Raw genomic sequence first — 22,880 nt, 5'->3', positions numbered from 1 at the left:
ACTAGACTATAGTTCATAATCCGTTCATAGTCGATCTGAACGGATTGTGTCGCGCGCTGAAATTGGTTGGTTCATAGAGGAAAATGCGATTTGCAATATAAATATATATATATGCATGACTTGTGATGTCTGTATACATGTATGCGTCCTGTTTTATTTCAAATTTCTGTTTTTATGTCTATGCATGCAATTATATATCATTACTGCTTTGTGGTTTTTTTAATGCTATATAGTCTTAGCTCATGTTTATTGTTTACCTGTTTTCCGACTTTAAATAAAAATTACTTACTTACTTAGACGTCACCACTGCAGGTGAAGGGCTGCAAAATGTAGGCCTATGTTCGGCGTTTATGGCCTTTGAGCAGGAAGGGGGGGGGTCTTTATCGTGCCACACCTGGTGTGACACGGGACCTTGGGTTTTGCGGTCTCATCCGAAGGATCGTCCCACTTCGTCGTTTCTTACGACAGGCAAGGGGGTACTAGACCTATTCTAAACTCGGACCCCCACGAGATCAAAGCTCCTAGAAGCTGTGTGTAAAGGCAAATAACACACACCTTGGGGCACGGAGAATCTCCGTGGTTTGTCCACTGTGGGAAGTATAAAACTCGTGTCGTGTTTTGTAGGTCAACAACATGAGAGTGTATGGGAGAGCATGTTTGCAATGAGAGCAGTCTCTCTCCCATTTACATTTTCTGATGCGAGGAAGCCTAATGCGCTTTTTATACACCCTCAGATGTACTGCGTACCAGTAAAGTCTTCTGCCTGCACGCACTAATTTAAAGTAGCTAGTTGAGTCTATCGATCAGAGAGAGGGAGAGAGGGAGAGAGAGAGAGATAACGGGGTTTGATAAATTTACAGAAAGACACACATGCATAAAAAGGTACAATCCCCGCTCGGTATGTAACAATTGGCTACAATGTGCTGCACAAATGGCGACGCTATGCAACAAAAATAAGAAGGAAATAGAGTTACATAGCGTCGCCGTTCCTTGTCACACATCGTGTCGTATCAAACAGATCTGCCTAGGAGCAGGCATATAGAATCAGGGGGCGGGGTTCTGCCCCACATTTATGACTACGATCGTTTCCTGGTTGTTTTTTTTCTTGAATGAAGATATATCATTAGGTAACTCCCTTCTCCTATTTCTGAAGGACATCCCACCATTTATTTTAATTTAAAAAAAATCTATATAGATTTAAAATAAAAATGACTTGTAACTACCCCGGATCCTGACTTTTATCTACCCCGGATCCTGACTTTTAACTACCCCGGGTCCTGACTTGTAACTACCCCGGATCCTGACTTTTAACTACCCCGGGTCCTGATTTTTTAACTACTGCGGATCCTGACTTTTAACTACTCCGTCCTGATTTTTAACAACCCCGGGTCCTGACTTTTAAGTACCGCGGGTCCTGACTTTTAAGTACCGCGGGTCCTGACTTTTATCTACACCGGGTCCTGACTTTTAACTACCCCGGATCCTGACTTTTAAGTACCGCGGGTCCTGACTTTTATCTACCCCGGGTCCTGACTTTTAACTACCCCGGATCCTGACTTGTAACTACCCCGGATCCTGACTTGTAACTACCCCGGGTCCTGACTTGTAACTACCCCGGATCCTGACTTTTAACTACCCCGGGTCCTGACTTTTAACAACCCCGTCCTGACTTTTAACTACCCCGGGTCCTGACTTTTAACTACCCCGTCCTGATTTTTAACTACCCCGGGTCCTGACTTTTAACTACCGCGGGTCCTGACTTTTAACTACCCCGGATCCTGACTTGTAACTACCCTGGGTCCTGACTTTTAACTACCCCGTCCTGATTTTTAACTACCCCGGGTCCTGACTTTTAAGTACCGCGGATCCTGACTTTTAACTACCTATAGATACTTACACAACACTTTGATTAACCATAGCCTTTCTGTTGTTTTAACGGTGCATCTTTATAATTCTCACGTAAAAGATTTATTCCCTATGTTGGCCCAGCCTATTTCATGGAGTAGGAGGGGGGGGGGCAATCTGGAGAAACAAATCTGCACTACCCAAGGATTAATCATGGTTTTCGTATACACTTGAAAAGAAAATTCTAAACAACGAGATGTTTGTAAAACACATCTGTCCCCCATGGTGCAAAATTGAAAAGGGTGATACATGCATATTCTCAATTGATAGTAGTACCTTAAATTCAAAATACTGAGTAGACAATATCTTCCTAGATGTATGTCAAGAGTGGAATTACCATGTGACCTAAAACTCAATAGGGGTCATCTGCTCCTTATGTTGTACCGCTGTACCAAGTTTGGTGTCAATCAAGCAAATCATTCTTAAAATATAGGATATAATATATTACAATGTCCAGTTCAATCCCTGGCCTTTGACCTTGTGACCTCAAAATCAATAGGGGTAATCTTCTCCTGAAGATACACCAGTGTACTAAATCTGATGTCTGTCAATCAAAGGATTCTCAAGAAATTGAGCTGACAGTATATTCCTATGTCCAGTTTGACCCTTAACCTTTGACCGCATGGCTTCAAAATCAAATAGGGTCGTCTTCTCCTCAAGATGTACCAGGTTTAATGTCTGTCAAGCAAAGGGTTCTCAAGATATTGAGCGGACAGTATATTCCTAAACTATTTATGAAATAAAACGCAAACACGCAATATAGGATAAGCTCGCATGCGCGAGTACAACAGAAGTTTAATCCTACACGTGTAAATGTACATAGATATCCGGAGGTTCATTGTTCCACTCAACTCAATCTACAACAGAAAAAAGAGTAATAATACAAAAACATGTAACGTATGTCATGTCATATCCTCACTAGAGGGCGCGTGATGCAAGCTTCACTCACACTTCACACATACACAGGTAACTTACCTATTGTTTATCTGTACACAGGTAAGCTTTCTATTTACAGGGAATGGATGATATTAAGTGAAAGCTTGAGTGACGAGCCCTCTGGTACATGTAAGACAATTATTTCATTAAGCAATGTAATCTGATTCACTGATAAGAAAAATAGCTGGCGTGTGGATTCAAATTGTTGAATTTTAAAGCAAACTTTGTGTGCCATTAAAACGACAGGAACACTTCAATCCCGGATATATGGTTTCCGATCATTTTTTATGAACTTTATGTTTACATTTCCGAAATCAAAGTCGCATATCATTTCACCCCCACCCCCCAGTCCGTGAGGATCCTAGATAGAATATATCCCTAGTACCCCTTGCTTGTCGTAAGAGGTGATTAAATGAAGCGGTCATTCGGATATGACCGGAAAAACTGAGGCCCCGTATCACAGCAAAGATCCCTCCCTTTTCAAAGGCCAAAGCTCCGAGCATAGGCCCAAATTCCGCAGCCCTTTGTCGGCAATGGTAATATTTCTATACTATACGCCTGAAAATTTCTCGAGAGGGACGCCTACACAATACCTCCCCACACACTAGGTGAAAGGTGAAGACAACGAACAGTGATCAATCTCATAACTACTATACAAGCAATACAAAATTGAAAATAAAGAGATGTGCAAACACGGATCCCTGGATATACCAGAGATGGAATCGGGTACCTAGGAGGAGTAAGCATCCCCTGTTGACCGGTCACATCCGCCGTCAGCCTCATATCCCGGAGTTATCCGTAGTCAAAATTAGTGTGCCAAGAACGGCCTAACAATCGGTATAAAACAAGTCAGACAGCATTTAAACCCAATGTATTATAGCTCTACACATGCGAGAATCTCCTAAAGTCTGTAAAATTCTGATTAGCGTGTTCAGTTTATTGTCAGTATACACAAAAGTTTGTAAACTTCTTCTTGCCGTGTTAAATTCATTGTTAGTATACAGAAAAGTCTGCTTAATATATAGGTAGTGATTGTTTCTTAACTAAGCGCTCAATGGGACTTTGTTTATTTCTGTGAAAGTCACACGTCACTCACATACATGTAAGTTTGTTTGGAATTTTACACGAGATATAAATAGCGAGAAGAAATTTACAACGTCGCGCCAGTATAGTCTTTGGCACGATAAACAACCCTCAATGCAAACTAGTCTTTGGCACAATAAACAACCCTCAATGCAAACTAGTCTTTGGCACGGTAAACAACCCTCAATGTAAACTAGTCTTTGGCACGATAAACAACCCTCAATGCAAACTACTCTTTGGCACCAAAAAACCCCTCAATGTTACGTCCGTAAGTACTTCACCTAAATCAGGAGTTGTCTCTATATAGAACGCTGTCCAAACTATTTTTCTACACTGACTATAATGAAGGTATTTATACATACATTGAAACAATTCTATCTTCTGACGTCAATGTTGACATCGCTACCCAGTATGATCTAGGTCAAAACAAACTTTAAAACTCTATTTAAATAGATAATGTATACAGGCTGACGCACCGCACAAATATTTAATCACAGGACTAGACGGAAGGTCGATATAACAGGAAGGCCATGTTGGATTTTCAGGTGAGACAAACTTAATATTTATATTTGTGTGATCAATAAGATAGATCTGCTCATTTTTAAAATAATTTCACATAACTCTGAAGAGGGTGGGGGTGGGGGTGGGGAGGTGGAGGTATTCAAAATGCATAGACGTCTCTGATATAAATGATGGCAGTTTATACAACATACTGTAATTCTAGCTGATCATGTGTTTCAATAAGTCAAACTCTTTAATTAAGATTCCCTATTTTAATTAACAGTGAACTCCTCATGTGACCCCGGACATCAGAAATGGACCCGTTCCGCAGAGCCCAGATTATCCTATTGTGTGACCTCTGTAAAACTGCCCACCTACAGAGTCACTGTGAACGTTGTGATATAAATCTATGCCAGACCTGTGCTGGGAAGCACCTCTCGGATTCGTCTATAAGACACAAAGTCGTGCCCTATAAATACAGAAAATCTCTTAACTACTCAACATGTCCAGACCACGCCGACGAACTCTGTAAACATTACTGTGAGAAATGTGACCTTCCTGTCTGTTCTACCTGCGTCTCCTCAAGTAAACATGAAGGTCACGATATATCAGATATTCTGGAAAAACTCTGCGCTAAAACAGAAAGTTTACAGAAAGATCTGGACGAACTCGAGACCAGAATTTACCCGCGATATGAAGAAATGGCCTCCGATGTCCAAACTGAGAAAGTCGAGTTAGAAACAAATTACGGAGAACTAACAACAATTGCCGATCAACAAGGAGAAGCCTTACACCGGGAGATCACCGCCATTGTCAACCAGCGGAAATCCGACATTCAGGAGATGAAAATCAAACACCTATCTACCCTGAATAAAAATACAGATGAAATCACACAGAAAATGGCGGAACTCAAACAGATCATGTCCGACTTGAAATCAATCCTAAAATCAAATGACGTCTCCTTAACCTCTACTTACAAATCTAGGACTTCCGAATTTAGAACATTACCGCCTAAAGTCCGAGTTACAGTACCCAGTTTGTCTGCTCAGAAAATAAACAAAGATCAGCTCAATGAAATGTTTGGTTCTCTGTCGCCATTATCCATTAACACAGAACATGGCGACACAATCAAGTCAGCAGAAGCTGTATCGTCTCCTCCAGTCAAACCACTGCTTGATGAGCCGCGCGTCACCGCCACCATAGACACTGGGTATACATATCTACACAGTGTTAGCTGTCTGAGTGAAGATCAAGTCTGGACACGCGGGAAGAACGAAACCATGAAGCTGCTCAACCTCCAGAGTGAACTACTGACATCAATACAAACCAAGTCAGGGAACAGACCGGGGGACATAGCAGTGACACGGGACGGAGATCTTGTTTATACTGACTATCATGATAACACTATAAACTTAATTAAGAATAAACAGATACAGACCGTGATCACACTACAGGGGTGGAGTCCTCGCTCTGTCTGCTGTACCGCGGGTAACAATCTCCTGGTTACCATGGACAGTGATGATGTCAAACAATCCAAAGTCGTGCGTTACTCCGGCTCCACAGAGAAACAACAAAGCATTCAGTTTGATGATCAGGGTCGTCCTCTCTATTCATCTGGTGACATTAAATACCTCAGTGAGAACAAGAACCTGGATATCTGTGTGGCTGACTATACAGCTAGAGCAGTAGTGGTGGTCAATCAGTCAGGAAAACTCCGATTTAGATACACTGGTCATCCCTCTAATACCCAGCAATCATTTGATCCAGTCGGCATCACTACAGACAGCCAGAGTCACATCCTGACAGCAGACTATAACAATGACCGTATCCACATCCTAGATCAGGACGGACAGTTCCTCCGTTACATTCACTGTCATTTAGAGTCTCCATGGGGTTTATGTGTGGACATCAGAGACAACCTCTTTGTGGCTGAGTGTTTCACTGCTAAAGTGAAGAAAATCCAATATCTATAAACACAGTGTTAATTACACAGCTCTACAGTGTTAATTACATGTCTAAAAACCCTGTTCATTACACATCTAAACACAGTGTTAATTGCATCTTTGTGTTGATTACAGCTGCTTGTTGATTACAGCCCTGTGTTAATTACAGCCCCATGTTAATTACAGCCCAGAGTTAATTACAGCCCTGTGTCTGTGATGTGTAATTAACATGTACTTGTGTTTGTGAGTTTAACTGATAGAACAGTCTCTCACTGCTGTTTAGTAATTATATCTTACAATATCTGTATTATTATATCTAATCTTAGTATACTAATTAATAATTAGATTGTGTTACTAGTTAATTATCTATATACAATTAGACACATGTTAATCATGAAATGTAAATAAAGGTCAATCAGTTCTTGTGATGTACTAAGTCACTTTGTCAGTATTTTGTGTGTAGCCTTGAATTATAGTACATCTATACAAGTACACATATACTTGTTTGTGTGTGATAAACTACTAACTATTCGTTTGTTAATTATGTATTTCAATATGTGTTTGATTTTACAATGTATATATTAGATAAACATGATACAGAGTTCAGTCTTACATTATTACTGAGTACTTACTTAGATTTGTAGTACTGTAACAGAGAGTGACTCCAAACGTCCAGTCTTCATCACAGATCTTCAGATTCAAGGTCACAGTCTTCTGTTGACCATCAATAACATCACAACACTCCACAGTCCTACAAAACACAAAGTGTAATTATATCTAACTGTATTGTCAGCAATTGTCTGTATTTCAGAACTTAATTATCTTACAAAATGTCCAGTCTATTACAGTGTGGTATATTTACATGTTTATATATATGTAAATGTAACAGGAAGGAAAAACTCGTGGTTCAACTGGAAATCAAATCCGAGACCCCTGTATTACTAATGAGGTGTTCTAACTATTGATCTACAGTGACCGGTCTATCAGAGACCTGTGTATTACTAATCAGGTGTTCTAACTATTGAGCTACAGTGACCGGTGTATCAGAGACCCCTGTATTACTAATCAGGTGCTTTAACTATTGAGCTACCGTGTCCGGTCTACCTGAGATTCATGTATTACTAGTATGGTGCTCTAACTATTGAGCTACAGTGACCGGTCTGTCCGAGACGCCTGTATTACTAGTCAGGTGTTCTAACTATTGAGCTACAGTGACCGGTCTATCAGAGATCCGTGTATTACTAATCAGGTGTTTCAACTATTGAGCTACAGTGGCCGGTCTATCAGAGACCCGTGTATTACTAATCAGGTGTTTTAACTATTGAGCTACAGTGGCCGGTCTATCAGAGACCCGTGTATTACTAATCAGGTGTTCTAACTATTGAGCTACAGTGACCGGTCTATCAGAGACCCCTGTATTACTAATCAGGTGTTTTAACTATTGAGCTACAGTGGCCGGTCTATCAGAGACCCGTGTATTACTAGTCAGATTTTCTAACCACGGAGCTATCCAGATCGATATCCATGGTTCATCTTAACATCAGCTTATGGATAGGTCAATAGTTAGAGCACATGATTTGTAATACAGGGGTCTCTGAAAAACTGGTCACCTAACTAGTAATACAGGGGTCTCTGAAAAACTGGTCACCTAACTGGTAATACAGGGGTCTCAGATAGACCGGTCACGGTAGCTCAATGGTTAGAACACCTGACTAGTAATACAGGGGTCTCAGATAGACGGTCATGGTAGCTCAATGGTTAAAGCAACTGACTAGTAATACAGGGGTCTTGGATAGACTGGCCATGGTAGATCAATGGTAAGAGCACCTGACTAGTACAACAGGGGTCTCTGATAGACCGCTCACGGTAGTTCAATTGTTAGATCACTTGACTAGTAATAGAGGGGTCTCTGATAGACCGGTCATGGTAGCTCAATGGTTAGAGCACCTGACTAGTAATACAACGGTCTCTAATAGACCGGTCTCGGTAGCTCAGTGGTTAGAGCCCCTGACTAGAAATACAGGGGTCTCTGATAGACCGGACACGGTAGCTCAATTGTTATATCACCTGACTAGTAGTACAGGGATCTCTGATAGACCGGTCATGGTAGCTCAATGTTTAGAGCACCTGACTAGTAATACAAGGGTCTCCCATAGACCGGTAACGGTAGCTCAATGGTTAAAGCAACTGACTAGTAATACAGGGGTCTCTGATAGACCAGTCATGGTAGCTCAATTGTTAGAGCACCTGACTAGTACAACAGGGGTCTCTGATAGACCGGTCATGGTAGCTCAATGGTTAGAGCACCTGACTTGTACAACATGGGTCTCTGATAGACCGGTCATGGTAGCTCAATTGTTATATCACCTGACTAGTAGTACAGGGATCTCTGATAGACCGGTCATGGTAGCTCAATGGTTAGAGCACCTTAATAGTAATACAAGGGTGTACGATAGACTAATCATGGTAGCTCAATGATTAGAGCACCTGACTAGTACAACAGGGGTCTCCGATAGACCGGTAATGGTAGCTCAATGCTGAAAGCAACTGACTAGTAATACAGGGGTCTCTGATAGACCAGTCATGGTAGCTCAATGGTTAGAGCACCTGACTAGTAATACTGGGATCTCAGATAGACCGGTCATGGTAGCTCAATAGCTTTTTTTTTTGGTAGCTCAATAGTTAAAACACCTGACTCACACAGGGGTCTAGGATAAACCGGTCACAGTAGCTCAATGACTGGAGCATGTGACTAGTAATACAGGGGTTTCTGATAAACCAGTCATGGTAGCTCAATGGTTAAAGCAACAGACTAGTAATGCAGGGGTCTCTGATACACCAGTCATGGTAGCTCAATGGTTAGAGCCCCTGACTAGTACAACAGGAGTCCCTGATAGACCGGTCATGGTAGCTCAATGGATAGAGCACCTGACTAGTAATACAAGGGTCTCCGATAGATCGGTCACGGTAGCTCAATGGTTAAAGCAACTGACTAGTACAACAGGGGTCTCTGATAGACCGGTCATGTGGTAGCTTTATGGTTAGAACACCTGACTAGTAATACAAGGGTCTCCGAAAGATCGGTCACGGTAGCTCAATGGTTAAAGCAACTGACTAGTAATACAGGGGTCTCTAATACACCGGTCAAGGTAGCTCAATGACTGGAGCACGTGACTAGTAATACAGGGGTTTCGGATAGACCCGTCATGGTTGTTCAATGGTTAGAGCACCTGACTAGTGAAAGAAAGTAAAAGTGATCAAGTTCACATACCCCACGCTCCAACATTGCTTAACAATGTCTCACATAATGAATGGTAATGCTATGCATTGCTGCAAGAACAGCACAGACGGGCTCAAAATTCAAAAGGAGCATAACTCCAAGAAAAATAATTGAATCAGAATTTTCTGGGAATATGCACATCTACACAGTGTGTCCTTATTAACTACAAATTTTCATCAAATTCTGTTAAGCGATCTCTGAGGAATTGTACTGACAACAACAGGACAGAAGGACTCAAAATTCTAAGTTCAAAAGGGACAATCAGACACTGCACGAAAAGTTGCGTTTAATATAAAATTAAACACCAATTATACCCAAATTAAATGTCAAATTTAAACGTAAAATACACATTTAATAGAAAATTAAATGTCAAATTTACTTTGCGTTTCCAGTGGCGTATAATTTTCCGTAAACGCCGAAATTTAATGACGTTTAATGTCGATTTATGAAATATAATATCTGTAAACGCCAAATTTTATGCAGTGCAGAATTTCCTGGGAATATGCACATCTACACAGCATGTTTCTATTAACTACAAAGATTCACGAAATGATGTTGAGTGTTCTCAGAGGAGTTCCGCTGACAAGAAAGGTTCAACAGCACTTAAGAAGATGTCATTTAAGTGTTTTACACACCAATACTATATAACATGTTTGGCATCGCCCTGAGGTCAGAACCCCTACCCCAGGGATCATGAAATTTACAATTTTGATAGAGGCTTTCCTGCTCTACATCCCTATGCATTTAGTTTTTCTTACACATGCATAGTCGTAAAGAAGATTTATTGAAAATTGGTCAAATTTGGGCAGTTTTTGCCCCGCCCCTAAAGCCACAGGAGTCCAGGAATTCTGAAATTTACAATTTATTTCCCCGTTGTCTTGAAGATGTTAACACACCTAACACGACAGGCAACACATGACAACGGATGCAGACCAATTGCAATAGGTCATCTGAGTTTCATCAAAAATATTAATGCTATATTACATATGCCCTGGCCATTTCATGGAACATTTACATGTAATTCCATTAACAAACCTGGCATTTTGAACACCAGTAGAGCTATCCAGGTCCTGCAATATATGTCAGAGTCTCGGGAAAATTATCCTCATCAATCAACAGCACGTCTCCAGTAACCGCTATCCTACAATATTTATTTTCACATTAAATATTGGTTAACCACAAACTGATCCTTTACACCATTATATCATGCTTTTAGATCACAAATTTATACTCAAAAGATCGATACAATGATATTGAATGTATCAAAATGAGACCAAACCAGTGCACATCTGTGAATACCGAGTCCTACAAGTTCTATGAAAGCTCTATCTTAAATAGTTCAGGAGATAACAAGAGGTACTGTGATCAATGCTCACTAAGAATATCCTCGGCTTACCCCAATCTCCCAAAAGGGTGTTCCATGCGATGAAAAAAGCCGTTAAAGAATTTAAATGGAAACCATATTGCTACTTCGATGTCCAGTGCACTTGACCTTTGACCTTTTGACCCCAAAATTGATAGGAAACATCTTCATTCCATGGGTAGTCCATATGTATGATATGGTGACTGTAGATGGAATGGATAACGCTTTAGAGCCCGGAAACCATATTGCTACTTCAATGTCCAGTGCGTGTGACCTTTGACCTTTTGACCCCAAAATCGATAGGGAACATCTTCATTCCATGGGTAGTCCATATGTATGATATGGTGACTGTAGGTGGAAAGGATAACACTTTAGAGCCCAGAAACCATATTGCTACTTCAATGTCCAATGCGCTTGACCTGTGACCTTTTGACCCCAAAATCGATAGGGAACATCTTCATCCCATGGGTAGTCCATATGTATGACATGGTGACTGTAGGTGGAAAGGATAACGCTTTTAAGCCCGGAAACCATATTGCTACTTCGATGTCCAGTGCGCTTGACCTTTTGACCCCAAAATCGATAGGGAACATCTTCATCCCATGGGTAGTCCATATGTATGACATGGTGACTGTAGGTGGAAAGGATAACGCTTTTAAGCCCGGAAACCATATTGCTACTTCGATGTCCAGTGCGCTTGACCTTTGACCTTTTGACCCCAAAATCGATAGGGAACATCTTCATCCCATGGGTAGTCCATATATATATGGTGACGGTCGGTGGAAAGGATAATGCTTTAGAGCCCAGAAACCATTGCGTCTACAGACGGACAGACAGACAGACGGACAACCCGATTCCAGTATACCCCCCCCCCCCCCCCACAACTTGTTGCGGGGGGTATAATGAAGAGGTCAGATTCTTATTAAAAGTAGATTTAGGTCATAAGTTCAAACACTAAAGCAAAGTCTTGCCATAAAAATCTATACACAAAATATAAAAGCTTTTTCCTTAAATAGTTTAGAAGATATTAACTAGGCCATTTTTTGGGGAAAGTAGGTGGAGGTCAAAAGATCAAATGTGATTGTACCACAAGGTCATCTTGTCAACAAGAAAACCTATAAACAAAATATGAAAGCCCTACCTTGAATACTATTGAAAATATTTGGTAGGTTACATTTTCTTGAAATAAGGTCAAATTTCAAGGTCACAAAGTCAAAGGTTATAGTATGAAAAAATAGGTTTTGTCATAAAAATTTAAATACAAAATATGTTGAGGAGATATTGAATAGGTCAGAATGATCAAACTCCCAGGTCAAGGTCAAACTTCACAAAATAAGGTCTTTCCATAAAGAATCTATATACAAACAAGAGGCCCTTGGGCCACATCGCTCACCTGAGTCACGGTTCACATCAGAAGACTTTCCATATAGTTGCATGTAAACCCGTAGTCCCTATTATGGCGCCAACCTACCCCTGGAGGCCATGGTTTTTGCAAACTTGAATCTACAATATGTCATGTAAATTTGAACTTCTTTGGCCCACTAGTTCTTGAGAAGAAGATTTTTAAAGATTTTTCCTATATATTTGTATGTAAAAATTTGATCCCCCCTTGTGGCCCCATCCTACCCCCATGGGCCATGATTTGAACAAACTTCAATCTGCACTATGTCAGAAATCTTTCATGTAAATATCAGCTTTTCTGGCTCAGTGGTTCTTGAGAAGAAGATTTTTAAAGATTTTCCGTATATATTTGTATGTAAAACTTTGATCCCCTATTGTGGCCCCATCCTACCCCAGGGGGCCATGATTTGAACAAACTTAACTCTACACTATGTTAGGAAGCTTTCATGTAAATATCAGCTTTTCTAGCTCAGTGGTTCTTGGGCAGACGATTTTTAAAGATTGTCCCTATATATTTGTATGTAAAACTTTGATTCCCTATTGTGGCAACATCCAACCTCCAGGGGCAATGATTTTAACAAACTTGAATCTGCACTATATCAGGAAGATTTCATGTAAATATCAGCTTTTCTGGCTCAGTGGTTCTTGAGAAGATTTTTAAAGATTGTCCCTATATATTGTTTTTCCGATAAATTTGTATATAAAACTTTGATCGCCCCTCGTGGCCCCATCAAACCCCTGGGGGCTATGATTTTAACAATTTAGAATCTGCACTATATCAGAAAGCTTTCATATAAATCTCAGCTTTTCTGGTTCAGTGGTTCTTGAGAAGAAGATTTTTAAAGATTGTTCCTATATATTTGTATGTAAAACTTTGACCCCCTATTGTGGCCCCATCCGACCCCCGGGGGGGGCCATGATCTTAGCAATTTATAATCTGCACTATATCAGGAAGCTTTCATATAAATCTCAGCTTTTCTGGCTCAGTGGTTCTTGAGAAGTTGATTTTAAAAGATTTTTCCTATAAATTTGTATGTAAAACTTTTATGCCCCCCTTGAGGCCCCATTCAATCTCCGGGGTCCATGATTATGAATAAACAGTAGAAAATTACAGTGTTATTTATAATTGTATGTTTATACTTGTTAATCAATTAGTTTCCAACATTCTAAGGGGGGGGGGGGTGAGGGGGTCTTAGTGAAAACTATTTGAATTAAGTTTTTTGTGAAACATTGAACATTTGATCTCGCCCCTTACTTGCGTGATATGTGATCAAAGGCTATTCAACAAGAGGCTCATGGGCCTCATCGCTCATCCGAGTCACCTTGGCCATTGATTTTTACAAACTTTAATCTGCATTATGTCAGGAAACTTTCATGTAAATTTGTACTTTCCTGGCACAGGGGTTCATGAGAAGAAGATTTTCAAAAACTGTACCTATATATTCGCATGTAAAACTTTGATCCCCTATTGTGGCCCTACCCTACTCCTGTGGGTTTTGGTTTGAACAAAATGAAATTTGCACTGTTAGAAAGCTTTGATGTAAATTTCAACTCTTCTAGCCCAGTGATTCTTGAGAAGAACTTTTTAAACAACCCCACCCTATTTTAGCATTTTAGTGATCATTTCCTTTGAAGGGGGCATGACCCTTCATTTGAACAAACTTAAATGATCTTCACCTAAGGATGCTTTTTCCCCGAGTTTGGTTTGAAATTGGCCAGTGGTTCTGGAGAGGAAGTCAAAAATGTAAAAAGTTTACCGACGGATAGACAGATGACAGACAACAGGCGATCAGAATCAGGTGAGCTAAAGCAGTTGAAATAAGCAATTTTTCCTTCTGTAAAGTACATGTTCTGAGTGTCCTTGACTTTTCAAAAATGACCTTGAACCAAACGTCCCGTCCCAAGAACTATTGCTGATCAATTTCTGATGAATGGTTTAGGAGACAGGAATCAAAAACTGTTGAAATAAGGAACTTTTATTTTCTGAGTGACCTTGGCCTTTCCACAATGACCTTGAGAGACTTTGGTCCACAAGTCCTTACCTGAGCATTTGTGATCAATTTCTGATCAAAAGTTTAGGAGATATGAGGTGGAACAGATATGACAGAGAATATATTAATGCTCCTCAATTTTTTTTGGGATCATAAAAGTTTACATAAGAAAGGACGGATGGACTACAGATAAGGGGAGATAAAAAAAGCTCACATGAGCTTAGATTTCAAGTGAACTAAAAAGGAAAACAAAATTACCAGCTCCATACAAAAGGCTATCTCCAAAAATGGATCAGATCTGATGGTAAGAGAACTGCTTTCTGCTTCTGCTCCATCAGCAGGGTGTCAACATCTTAAGGTCCAGAAAGCTGAAAAACCAAAGTAGCATTGAGTGCTGGAATCACCAGAAATCAGACAGGCAAGTAAAATTGTCTGCAGGTTGAAAATGCTCAGTAAATTTTTTGAAGAGAATTTTGTCAAGCGACTTTGTTCTCCGTTTCATGATAGAATATGAATAAGGCCAACGATAAAAATTGTTGAGTTTCCGCTAATGTTCCAGAAAAAAATAGGGTAAGAAGGTAGGAAATAAATTTTTATTTTTTTTTTAAATTTTATTTTTTCAAAGTATGCAAAAACATTGTAAACTCTAACAAGTGTAGTATAGGAAGGAGGAGAAAATCTTTGGCTGGACCGGGAATCGAACCTGGGACCCCTGCGTTACTAGGCAGGTGCTCTAACCATTGTGCTATCCAGGCCAATATCCAGTCCGTAGAGCCCTAATTACTACATTCCTCCCTCCTTAAGATCAATTATAATTTTATAATTGTCTTTCAATATCAACCCAGGTTCTTTTTGCCCCTGACAGGCCAACCTGCACCATTAGGGGTGGTCAACGGTACCAAATGTAGTATGGGAAGGAGAAAATCTTTGGCTGGACCCCTGCATTTCTAGTCAGGTGCTCTAACCACTGAGCTATCCAGGCCGATATCCACGGTCCGTATAGCCCTAATTACTGCACAAGTTAAATGTTCTATTGAATTTTATACTTTCAAAATAAAATTTTGCTTAAATTGCATTGCAAGGTGAAGATAACGAACAGTGATCAATCTCATAACTCCTATAAGCAATACAAAATAGATAGTTGGGCAAACACGGACCCCTGGACACACCAGAGGTGGGATCAGGTGCCTAGGAGGAGTAAGCATCCCCTGTTGACCGGTCACACCCGCTGTGAGCCCCATATCCTTTCAATCATAACATTTCACCTGTTATTGGCTGAGGATTATTTCCAGATGTTTTATAAGAAACTATATTTTTCAATGAAACATATCTAGCATAAAACAACAAAAGTTAACTCCTCTATGCCACTATGCTCTACAAGTACCAGATATATTGTTTCTACATTTAGATTGGTTGTCATAGGAATACTTCTATTGGATATGTTTGACAGGAAAATAATGTGATGGTTTTGAAAAAATATATTAAATCTTCACCAAAATATCAACATCATTAACATATTTTAAGTTTATTAATACATTTCTGAATGTATTTTCACAATCTAAATGGAACAAGGGTAGGAAGACAGTCTGGGCAGATCCCACTTATCCTAATGGGATCCAACTCTCTTCCAGCTAAAACTTTTTACCGGACATAAATTTTTATTTTAAAAACAATCTGCACATCTTTTTTTCCTCTCGGCTCTCACCAGCCATCAACAACTCGGATGCGCTCACTGCGTTATTTGCGACCGTTTTCATAGTGTTTTCAGTTAGAACTGCAGCAGAAACCAAGGATGTGCATACAAATTTGACAGACTGGACATTCATGTCTGTCACTCTGCATCATGACCTCCATATAAAACTAGGGTCCCCGTCTAATGCCCATTGAAATGATAGCATAAGACAGTGCATGGCTATAAATAGCCACCGTCTAAAAACAACATAGGAGTTGGCAATTTTAACAAAAGAAAGTCTTCTATGAAAACATGACACTTGGCAGAGTCTCTCGACCGTCTGTTAACTTCAATTGTTAAATCATCGTTGCGTGAGCACGCATGGAGGTACCAGCCACTGGGTCAACCATCATCCATGCTGTTAGTTAGAAACATTATCAATGTTGTTTAAACGCTTGACACAAAACCATGCAATTTTGTATATCATTAAAGCGTTTGAATGACTTCATCTCAATGTCTAACTAAACCGAAAACCAAGAACCGGGAATACATTTTTTCCGGGAAAATGACGATTTTTGTTTTAAATATCAAAAACAAAATCTAGGGTCGGGGCTATAATTTAGGGTCAGTCGGGTTAGCGGAAACACAACACATTTTATCAGTGGCCTAAGAACTCTGCAACGCAGGGCATATGCTTCCTTAATGAATTTATACTACCTTTTCTATGAAGTCCAGTAGTGACCTTGACCTTCAGGACCCCAAAATCAACGCATACAAATAATTTCAGATAAATTGTTAAAAACATACTTTATAACCTTAGAGTTTAATCCCAAAGAGGCCCTTAGGCCACATCACTCACCCGAGTTACCTTGCTCTTGGTCAGCTGTTTTGATTTTCAAATTTTTTTGTATTTTAAATCATTATTCCTATGAAATATGTTGACTCTATTTTGTTGCCCCACCTAGCCCCGAAGTTCACGACATAAAGCAAACTTAAATTCACACAACACAGGAATGCCTCACTACCATATGACTATTCTGTAAAACATTCAGGTCATTATACATGTATGTATACAAAATATGAAAGTTCTACCTAAACCGGTCAGTAGATCCAACTCTAATGTCAAGGTCACAAGGTGAAAAACTTTATGGCCACAAAAAAGAATGCAAATATGAGAGCCCCACTGCTCATTATTCAAAAGTTATGAGGAAGGTTAAAATTTCAGACAGACAGGACAAAAACAATTCCACCCCATCCTTAGTCAGGGTCATAAAAAAACCTTGTTTTCACACAACTTGGGGACATTTGCATTTGGATATGATTTAGTGTGGCTCTGCTCCTCTTGAAAAGTCTTTGTTTTAATAAATTTTCTGCATATTACCATATAAAACTCCGATTTCATATTGTGCCCCCACGCTACCCCTGGGGTCCTTGTGTTCAACTTCAATTTAAATTAAATGCAGCTACTTGCATATTAATAGTGAGTGCAGTGCTCTGGCTCATGCTGCAAGCTCCAATGACTAAAGAGCACAGAATAATCCGAGCTAAATCTGAACCTATAACTGAGGATCATCCCAGAAGTCCCTTGTCAAAAATGGCGGAGATCTCGAAAAGTCACACTTTGGACTATATGAATTTCTTTGAAAGGATATGTTAAGATTCCTACAGAGACTTTAAGAATTGGGCGATATTCAGAGAGGAGTGGTTTTCTGAGGGGCCGATTTGGAGAAGTTTCACTGTATAATTTCCCCTTTCAAGTTGACACGCTGCTTCATTTGAACAAACATGAATCCCCTTTTCCCAAGAATGTTTTGTGGCAAAATAAAAATCCTTCCCTGCTCAAAGGCCATAAGCGCCGAGCATAGACCTAAATTTTGCAGCCCTTCGCCGGAACTGATGATGTCTCCATGAGTGAAATTTTGTTGAGAGGGGTGTTTAACGAATCGATATACAATTGACAGACGGCGATAACGAACGGGCAGATCAATAGCAAACGATCACCTGAGTGACTAAGGTGACCTAAGAATGCATTCCTGGTGAGTCAGGTACAGAGAATCTACTGCTAATATAAAGAGAAGATAACGAACAGTGATCATGCAATTTTTATAAATTCCACAAAGTATACAAAATTAAGAGAAGGACAATTTATACTTATAGGTATATATTATAATTGTAAGTAAACTGAGGCAATACATGTGGTTATGTCTTTAACTAGTAACCGTAGCCAAATTCAAAGAATTCAAATAGCATTATAACTCTAAACTTAGATGATTTGAAAGTTCTGTATTGTAATTCATCTAGTCTAAGGGAGATAACTGTAATATCTGCTTTCATGCTCTCTACAGTCTGAACTTATATAATTGAATACTTCTCTTGAATCTTCTTTGGAAAATTCCCATGGATTACTACATCTCAGCAAGATCACAGTTATATTTATTAAAGCGTTCAGCCTCTACCAGCACTCCAGCAGGTAATGATGGGCTGAGGAAAAGTCATATATCCAGCATCAACCACTGTCTCTACAAATATCCAGCAATATGTTATGAATTAAAACTTCAGAATGTAAATGAGGCTGATATGAGTCACAAATATTGCCAGCTAGTGAACGTCAAGACCATCAGGAAAAATGAGTCTCCACGTACCACCCTTGTTTAGAGCAATAGGTAACCACTGACCTGGACAGTGCTGCTGGTCAAGCGGCAGATTCCATCTACCAGGGCGGGCTTCTGAAAAAAAAAAAACAACCATTGACACCTGTCACTAGTCCAAGAGCATAAAAATGAGTTCAACAAGAGGCCCAAGGGCCACATCGCTCACCTGAGTCACCTTGGCTCACATTTAAAGATTTTCCCTATATATTTGTATGCAAAACTTTGATCCCCCTTGTGACCCCATCCTACCCCTGCGGCTATGATTTGATCAAACTGAAATCTGAAATATATATCAGAAAGCTTTCAGGTAAATATCAGCTTTTTTGGCTCAGTGGTCCTTGAGAAGATTTTTAAAGATTTTTCTATATATTGGCATTTAAAAATTTGATCCCCTATTGTAGCCCCATCCAACCCCCGGGGGCCTTGATTTTAACTAACTTGAATCTGTATTACATGTATATCAGGAAGCTTTGAAGTACATCTCAGCTTTTCTGGCTCAGTGGTTCTTGAGAGGAAGATTTTGAAAGATTTATCCTATATATTTGTATGTAAAACTTTGACCCCCTATTGTGGCCCCATCCAACCACCGGGGGGCCATGCTTTGAACAAACTTGAATCTGCATTATGTCAGGAAGCTTTCATGTCAATCTCAGCTTTTCTGGACCAGTGGTTCTTGAGAAGAAAATTTTTAAATGACCCCACCCTATTTTTGCATTTTTGTGATTGTCTTCCCTTGGAAAGGGACATGGCCCTTCATTTGAACAAACTTGAAAGCCCTTCACCTAAGGATGCTTTGTGGCAAGTTTGGTTGAAATTGGCCTAGCGGTTCTTGAGAAGAAGTCGAAAATGTGAAAAGTTTACGACGACGACCGACAACGAACAAAATTTGATCAGAAAAGCTTACTTGAGCCTTTGGCTCAGGTGAGCTGAAAAGCATCAAGTCTAGGTCCCCATTTTTGCCAAAAAATACATGCAACATAAAACAAAACCTGTATATACATGTATAACAATAATATCTGTATTTTAATTACTTATAAAGAGTCAGACTTCTGAATCCTGTTTGTAATTCTACTTACCATCAACTGTTTAAAGGCTGATTCTGAATACCCGTAATTTCAGTTGGATTGTAGGAATGCGGTAAATTGAGTACTGCTGCCTGCCGACTGACCAGACTTCAGTCACCACCTATAGGGGAAAAAAACTCACATGATTAATGAACATATTTGATATATATTTTCAATAGTATGTTCCTATTGCGATTAAAGAGCTTGAAATATTAGAATAATGAACTGCGTTTCATCTACTACCTCTAGATATGCATATGCCCTACCATGAAACAAGATCCCGATGATTGTAAAAACATAACAATATAAACAAGAGGCCCAGTGGCCACATCGCTCACTTGAGCCACATTGGCTCTGCTGTTGTTCAGGGTCAACACCAAAGTATAACAAGGTTTTGCCATAAACATGATAAAGAATTCATATTCAAAACAGTGCTCCAAGTCACATCTACTATCAGGTCGCAAAATGGCCACCTAGAAAAATTTCTGGTCGCCATTTTCATATTTCTAGTCGCCATGTTCAAAATTTCTACTCGCCATGGTAAAAGATTTTGTAAATAAGGTCTACAAGTTTTTTTTTTTTAATTTGAATATCTTTCAAGAAAAAAATCAACACCCATGTATGCGATTTGTTTGTTTTATTTTTAAACTGAATAGAAATGTGCTGTGAAACATGCTGGATGCTAACAAGTCAAGTATTTACTCTGGCAAAAGTTGTATTGCATTGGGCCATCCTGTATATTTTACAGTACGCTTCTGGGGAAGAAAACCTAGCGTTCCAAACAAGGATTTACTTTAAAGTCCTCAACTAGAAAACTGACACAGTCAGCAAGGGCCCCGCCGAGGGTTATTAGAGGAAAGTGACATCTGTATTTGATATAGCAATGTTTGGGGCTGGTATATATGTTAGAATTAATAATATATAAAGATACATTGGAATGCCAATTTGTGAAAAAGGAATCATGAAGCATGTTTTTGAGAGACTTATGCAATTTAAATTACTTCTGTTTGACACATCATGACATCCACTCAAACACAACAGAGTGCAACAAAATCCCATTGTAATAGGGGACACAAAATGGATAACTGGTACAAAATATGTTACATACTATTCGAAAAGGATTATGAATTTGACATATTGATGTCTTGGAAAAGGAAATTCTGACATCGGGGCTCTAAGCGTTTTCAAACACATTGTCATTTGATAAAAGTGTTCTACATTTTTAAAAACAGAGATTAATATGTCTTTACATACATAGGTGAGAAAGTTTCCATTATTCCTAGCCGAGACATACCATGTATGCGCAAAAAATGCATAAGCAAATATCAAAATACTCACATAGAAAATGTGGACGAAGCGCAGCGAAACACGCCATTTCGAGATTTTCACCGACGAAAGCTCGGTAACAGTAATGAATAAGGTACACTCATTTTGTATCTATTTTGTGACTTTCTTTATCAAAAGGAACAGTTCTCTAATGTGTAACGTGCAATTGCTACATAATTCAATAACTTGAAGCATGAAGCAGTTTCACTTTGCAACCGGATATAAGAAATTTTATTTCGTATTCCGATCCCAATCGAAAGTTGTTGACTGGGAATGACGTGTTTTAATTCAGTATACATGTAACATCAAGCATTTTTTATATTACATTTAAAAAAACCAAATATATACACATACACAAAATTTGAAAACTGTACGATAAAAACTGTTTGAGTTATCGTGTCACAAAGAAAGTGTTGACGGACAGACAGACGGACGGACGGTCGAACGGACGGACAATGTGATTACTATAGGGCTTCCCGCATTTCATGCGGGGCCCTAATAAGTGGGCCTTCATTGCTTTTGCGAATAAAAGCTTCTACTTTTGTTGGATATTTTACTGAACAATCAGTACCAGCATCAATAAGAACACTACATCCCGAGTTTGTAATTGTCTGTGAAAATTAGCTGCAACAGTTGCCTCGCTTGACTTACTGCTAATAATGTAGTCACGGACAAGACGTGTATCTTACTGTTACCGTGAATAGTCACACTTCCACATTTAAAAGATGTACACCAGGTCGTGGTGAAATCGGACAATGGGTGTCCAGAAATGGTGGACGTTGCTGGCTGATTGGCCTCACAAATTCTGAAAAACATTTTGCAATCTCTATATGAACCATGAAAATGCCTTATCAAGACTGAGGTTCTTCCTTTACTTTTGCATTTTTCTTTAGACACAGAGTCACAGAGTGATTAAGAAAAATAATAAAAATGCAAAAAAAATTGATGGAATTCGGCTGGATCAAAAACATTATTTCTTAAATCTTTTTTTTTTCACGTCTAAAAATAAGAACTACTTATAAATCTATTCCCTTGGCTCGTCCAGTAATGCAAACCATGATGACCCCCCCCCCCCCCCCCCCCAACTGATAACCAGCCATGTCACTTCATGACTGAAAAATCATTAATTATAATTCTAGTTTTGTGAATAAATTTCAATGTATCCTTACAAAAACAGTGGAGAGGGTCTCAAATATGTTGCAATTTATTCAATATTATTTGAGAGTGCTGAAATATTTCATCATTGTGTTACAACTAGGATTATGTACAATATTATAAATTTTGTTAAAATTTTCTCTTCTAAAGCATGCCATTGCTACAAGGAGATTTTTATATGAATTTCATTTTTAAAAATCAAATAGGTGTGTATTAGTGACTTGGAAAGATAGAAAGTAGAAATAAGGAAAGTAGCCTCTATTTTTGAGGGCATACAGTTCAGAACAAGTCGCGGGTCAAAGGTTAAGTAAGTCACCGTGAAGGCGGCAGAAATAAAATGTATAGGTATAAAAAATATTTCAATCCCATTCATGTATACATACGTTTTATGTTTTAATGACTTGATATAAAACCATGGGAGAAAACTAGAATGGGCTGTTTCTGCTGCCTAATTTTAGTCATATACTGAGTATTTGGCAAATATATATTGTTTAAATTAAACCTGACCAAAGCATGAACATTACAAAATATGTACATACCTACGTAGCTGCGCTCGCTCAAACGGTAGCACCGTCAACATATTATTGATTATCGCACTTGAAACAACAG

The 22,880-nt window shown here is 39.2% G+C and overlaps 1 protein-coding gene and 1 long non-coding RNA gene across 3 annotated transcripts; one reads left to right on the top strand and one right to left on the bottom strand.

Moving 5' to 3' along the window:
- Nucleotides 1–2,665: 2,665 nt before the first annotated feature.
- On the bottom strand, nt 2,666–21,367 carry LOC130049996 (uncharacterized). 2 transcript variants are annotated; one of them, XR_008798342.1, is made up of 9 exons: nt 21,129–21,352; nt 19,803–19,911; nt 18,751–18,801; nt 18,444–18,594; nt 14,662–14,771; nt 10,684–10,789; nt 7,001–7,119; nt 5,864–6,369; nt 2,666–2,762 (listed from the first exon to the last, which is right to left on the bottom strand). It is a non-coding gene; the product is annotated as an uncharacterized LOC130049996 (long non-coding RNA). The 2 variants fall into 2 exon arrangements; XR_008798341.1 differs by having other exon boundaries at nt 14,662–18,594; nt 21,129–21,367.
- Nucleotides 4,012–6,969, top strand: LOC125661038 (E3 ubiquitin-protein ligase TRIM71-like). The gene is made up of 2 exons (XM_056148244.1): nt 4,012–4,469; nt 4,709–6,969. The coding sequence occupies exon 2, from the start codon at nt 4,740–4,742 to the stop codon at nt 6,396–6,398; it is 1,659 nt and encodes a 552-aa protein (XP_056004219.1). The 5' UTR covers nt 4,012–4,469; nt 4,709–4,739; the 3' UTR covers nt 6,399–6,969.
- Nucleotides 21,368–22,880: the final 1,513 nt, after the last annotated feature.

Source organism: Ostrea edulis, chromosome 9 (genome assembly GCF_947568905.1).
Source record: "Ostrea edulis chromosome 9, xbOstEdul1.1, whole genome shotgun sequence".
Classification (NCBI taxonomy): domain Eukaryota; kingdom Metazoa; phylum Mollusca; class Bivalvia; order Ostreida; family Ostreidae; genus Ostrea; species Ostrea edulis.
The sequence above is the reverse complement of the archived record's forward strand: the minus strand, read 5'-3'. Positions and strand labels throughout refer to the sequence as shown.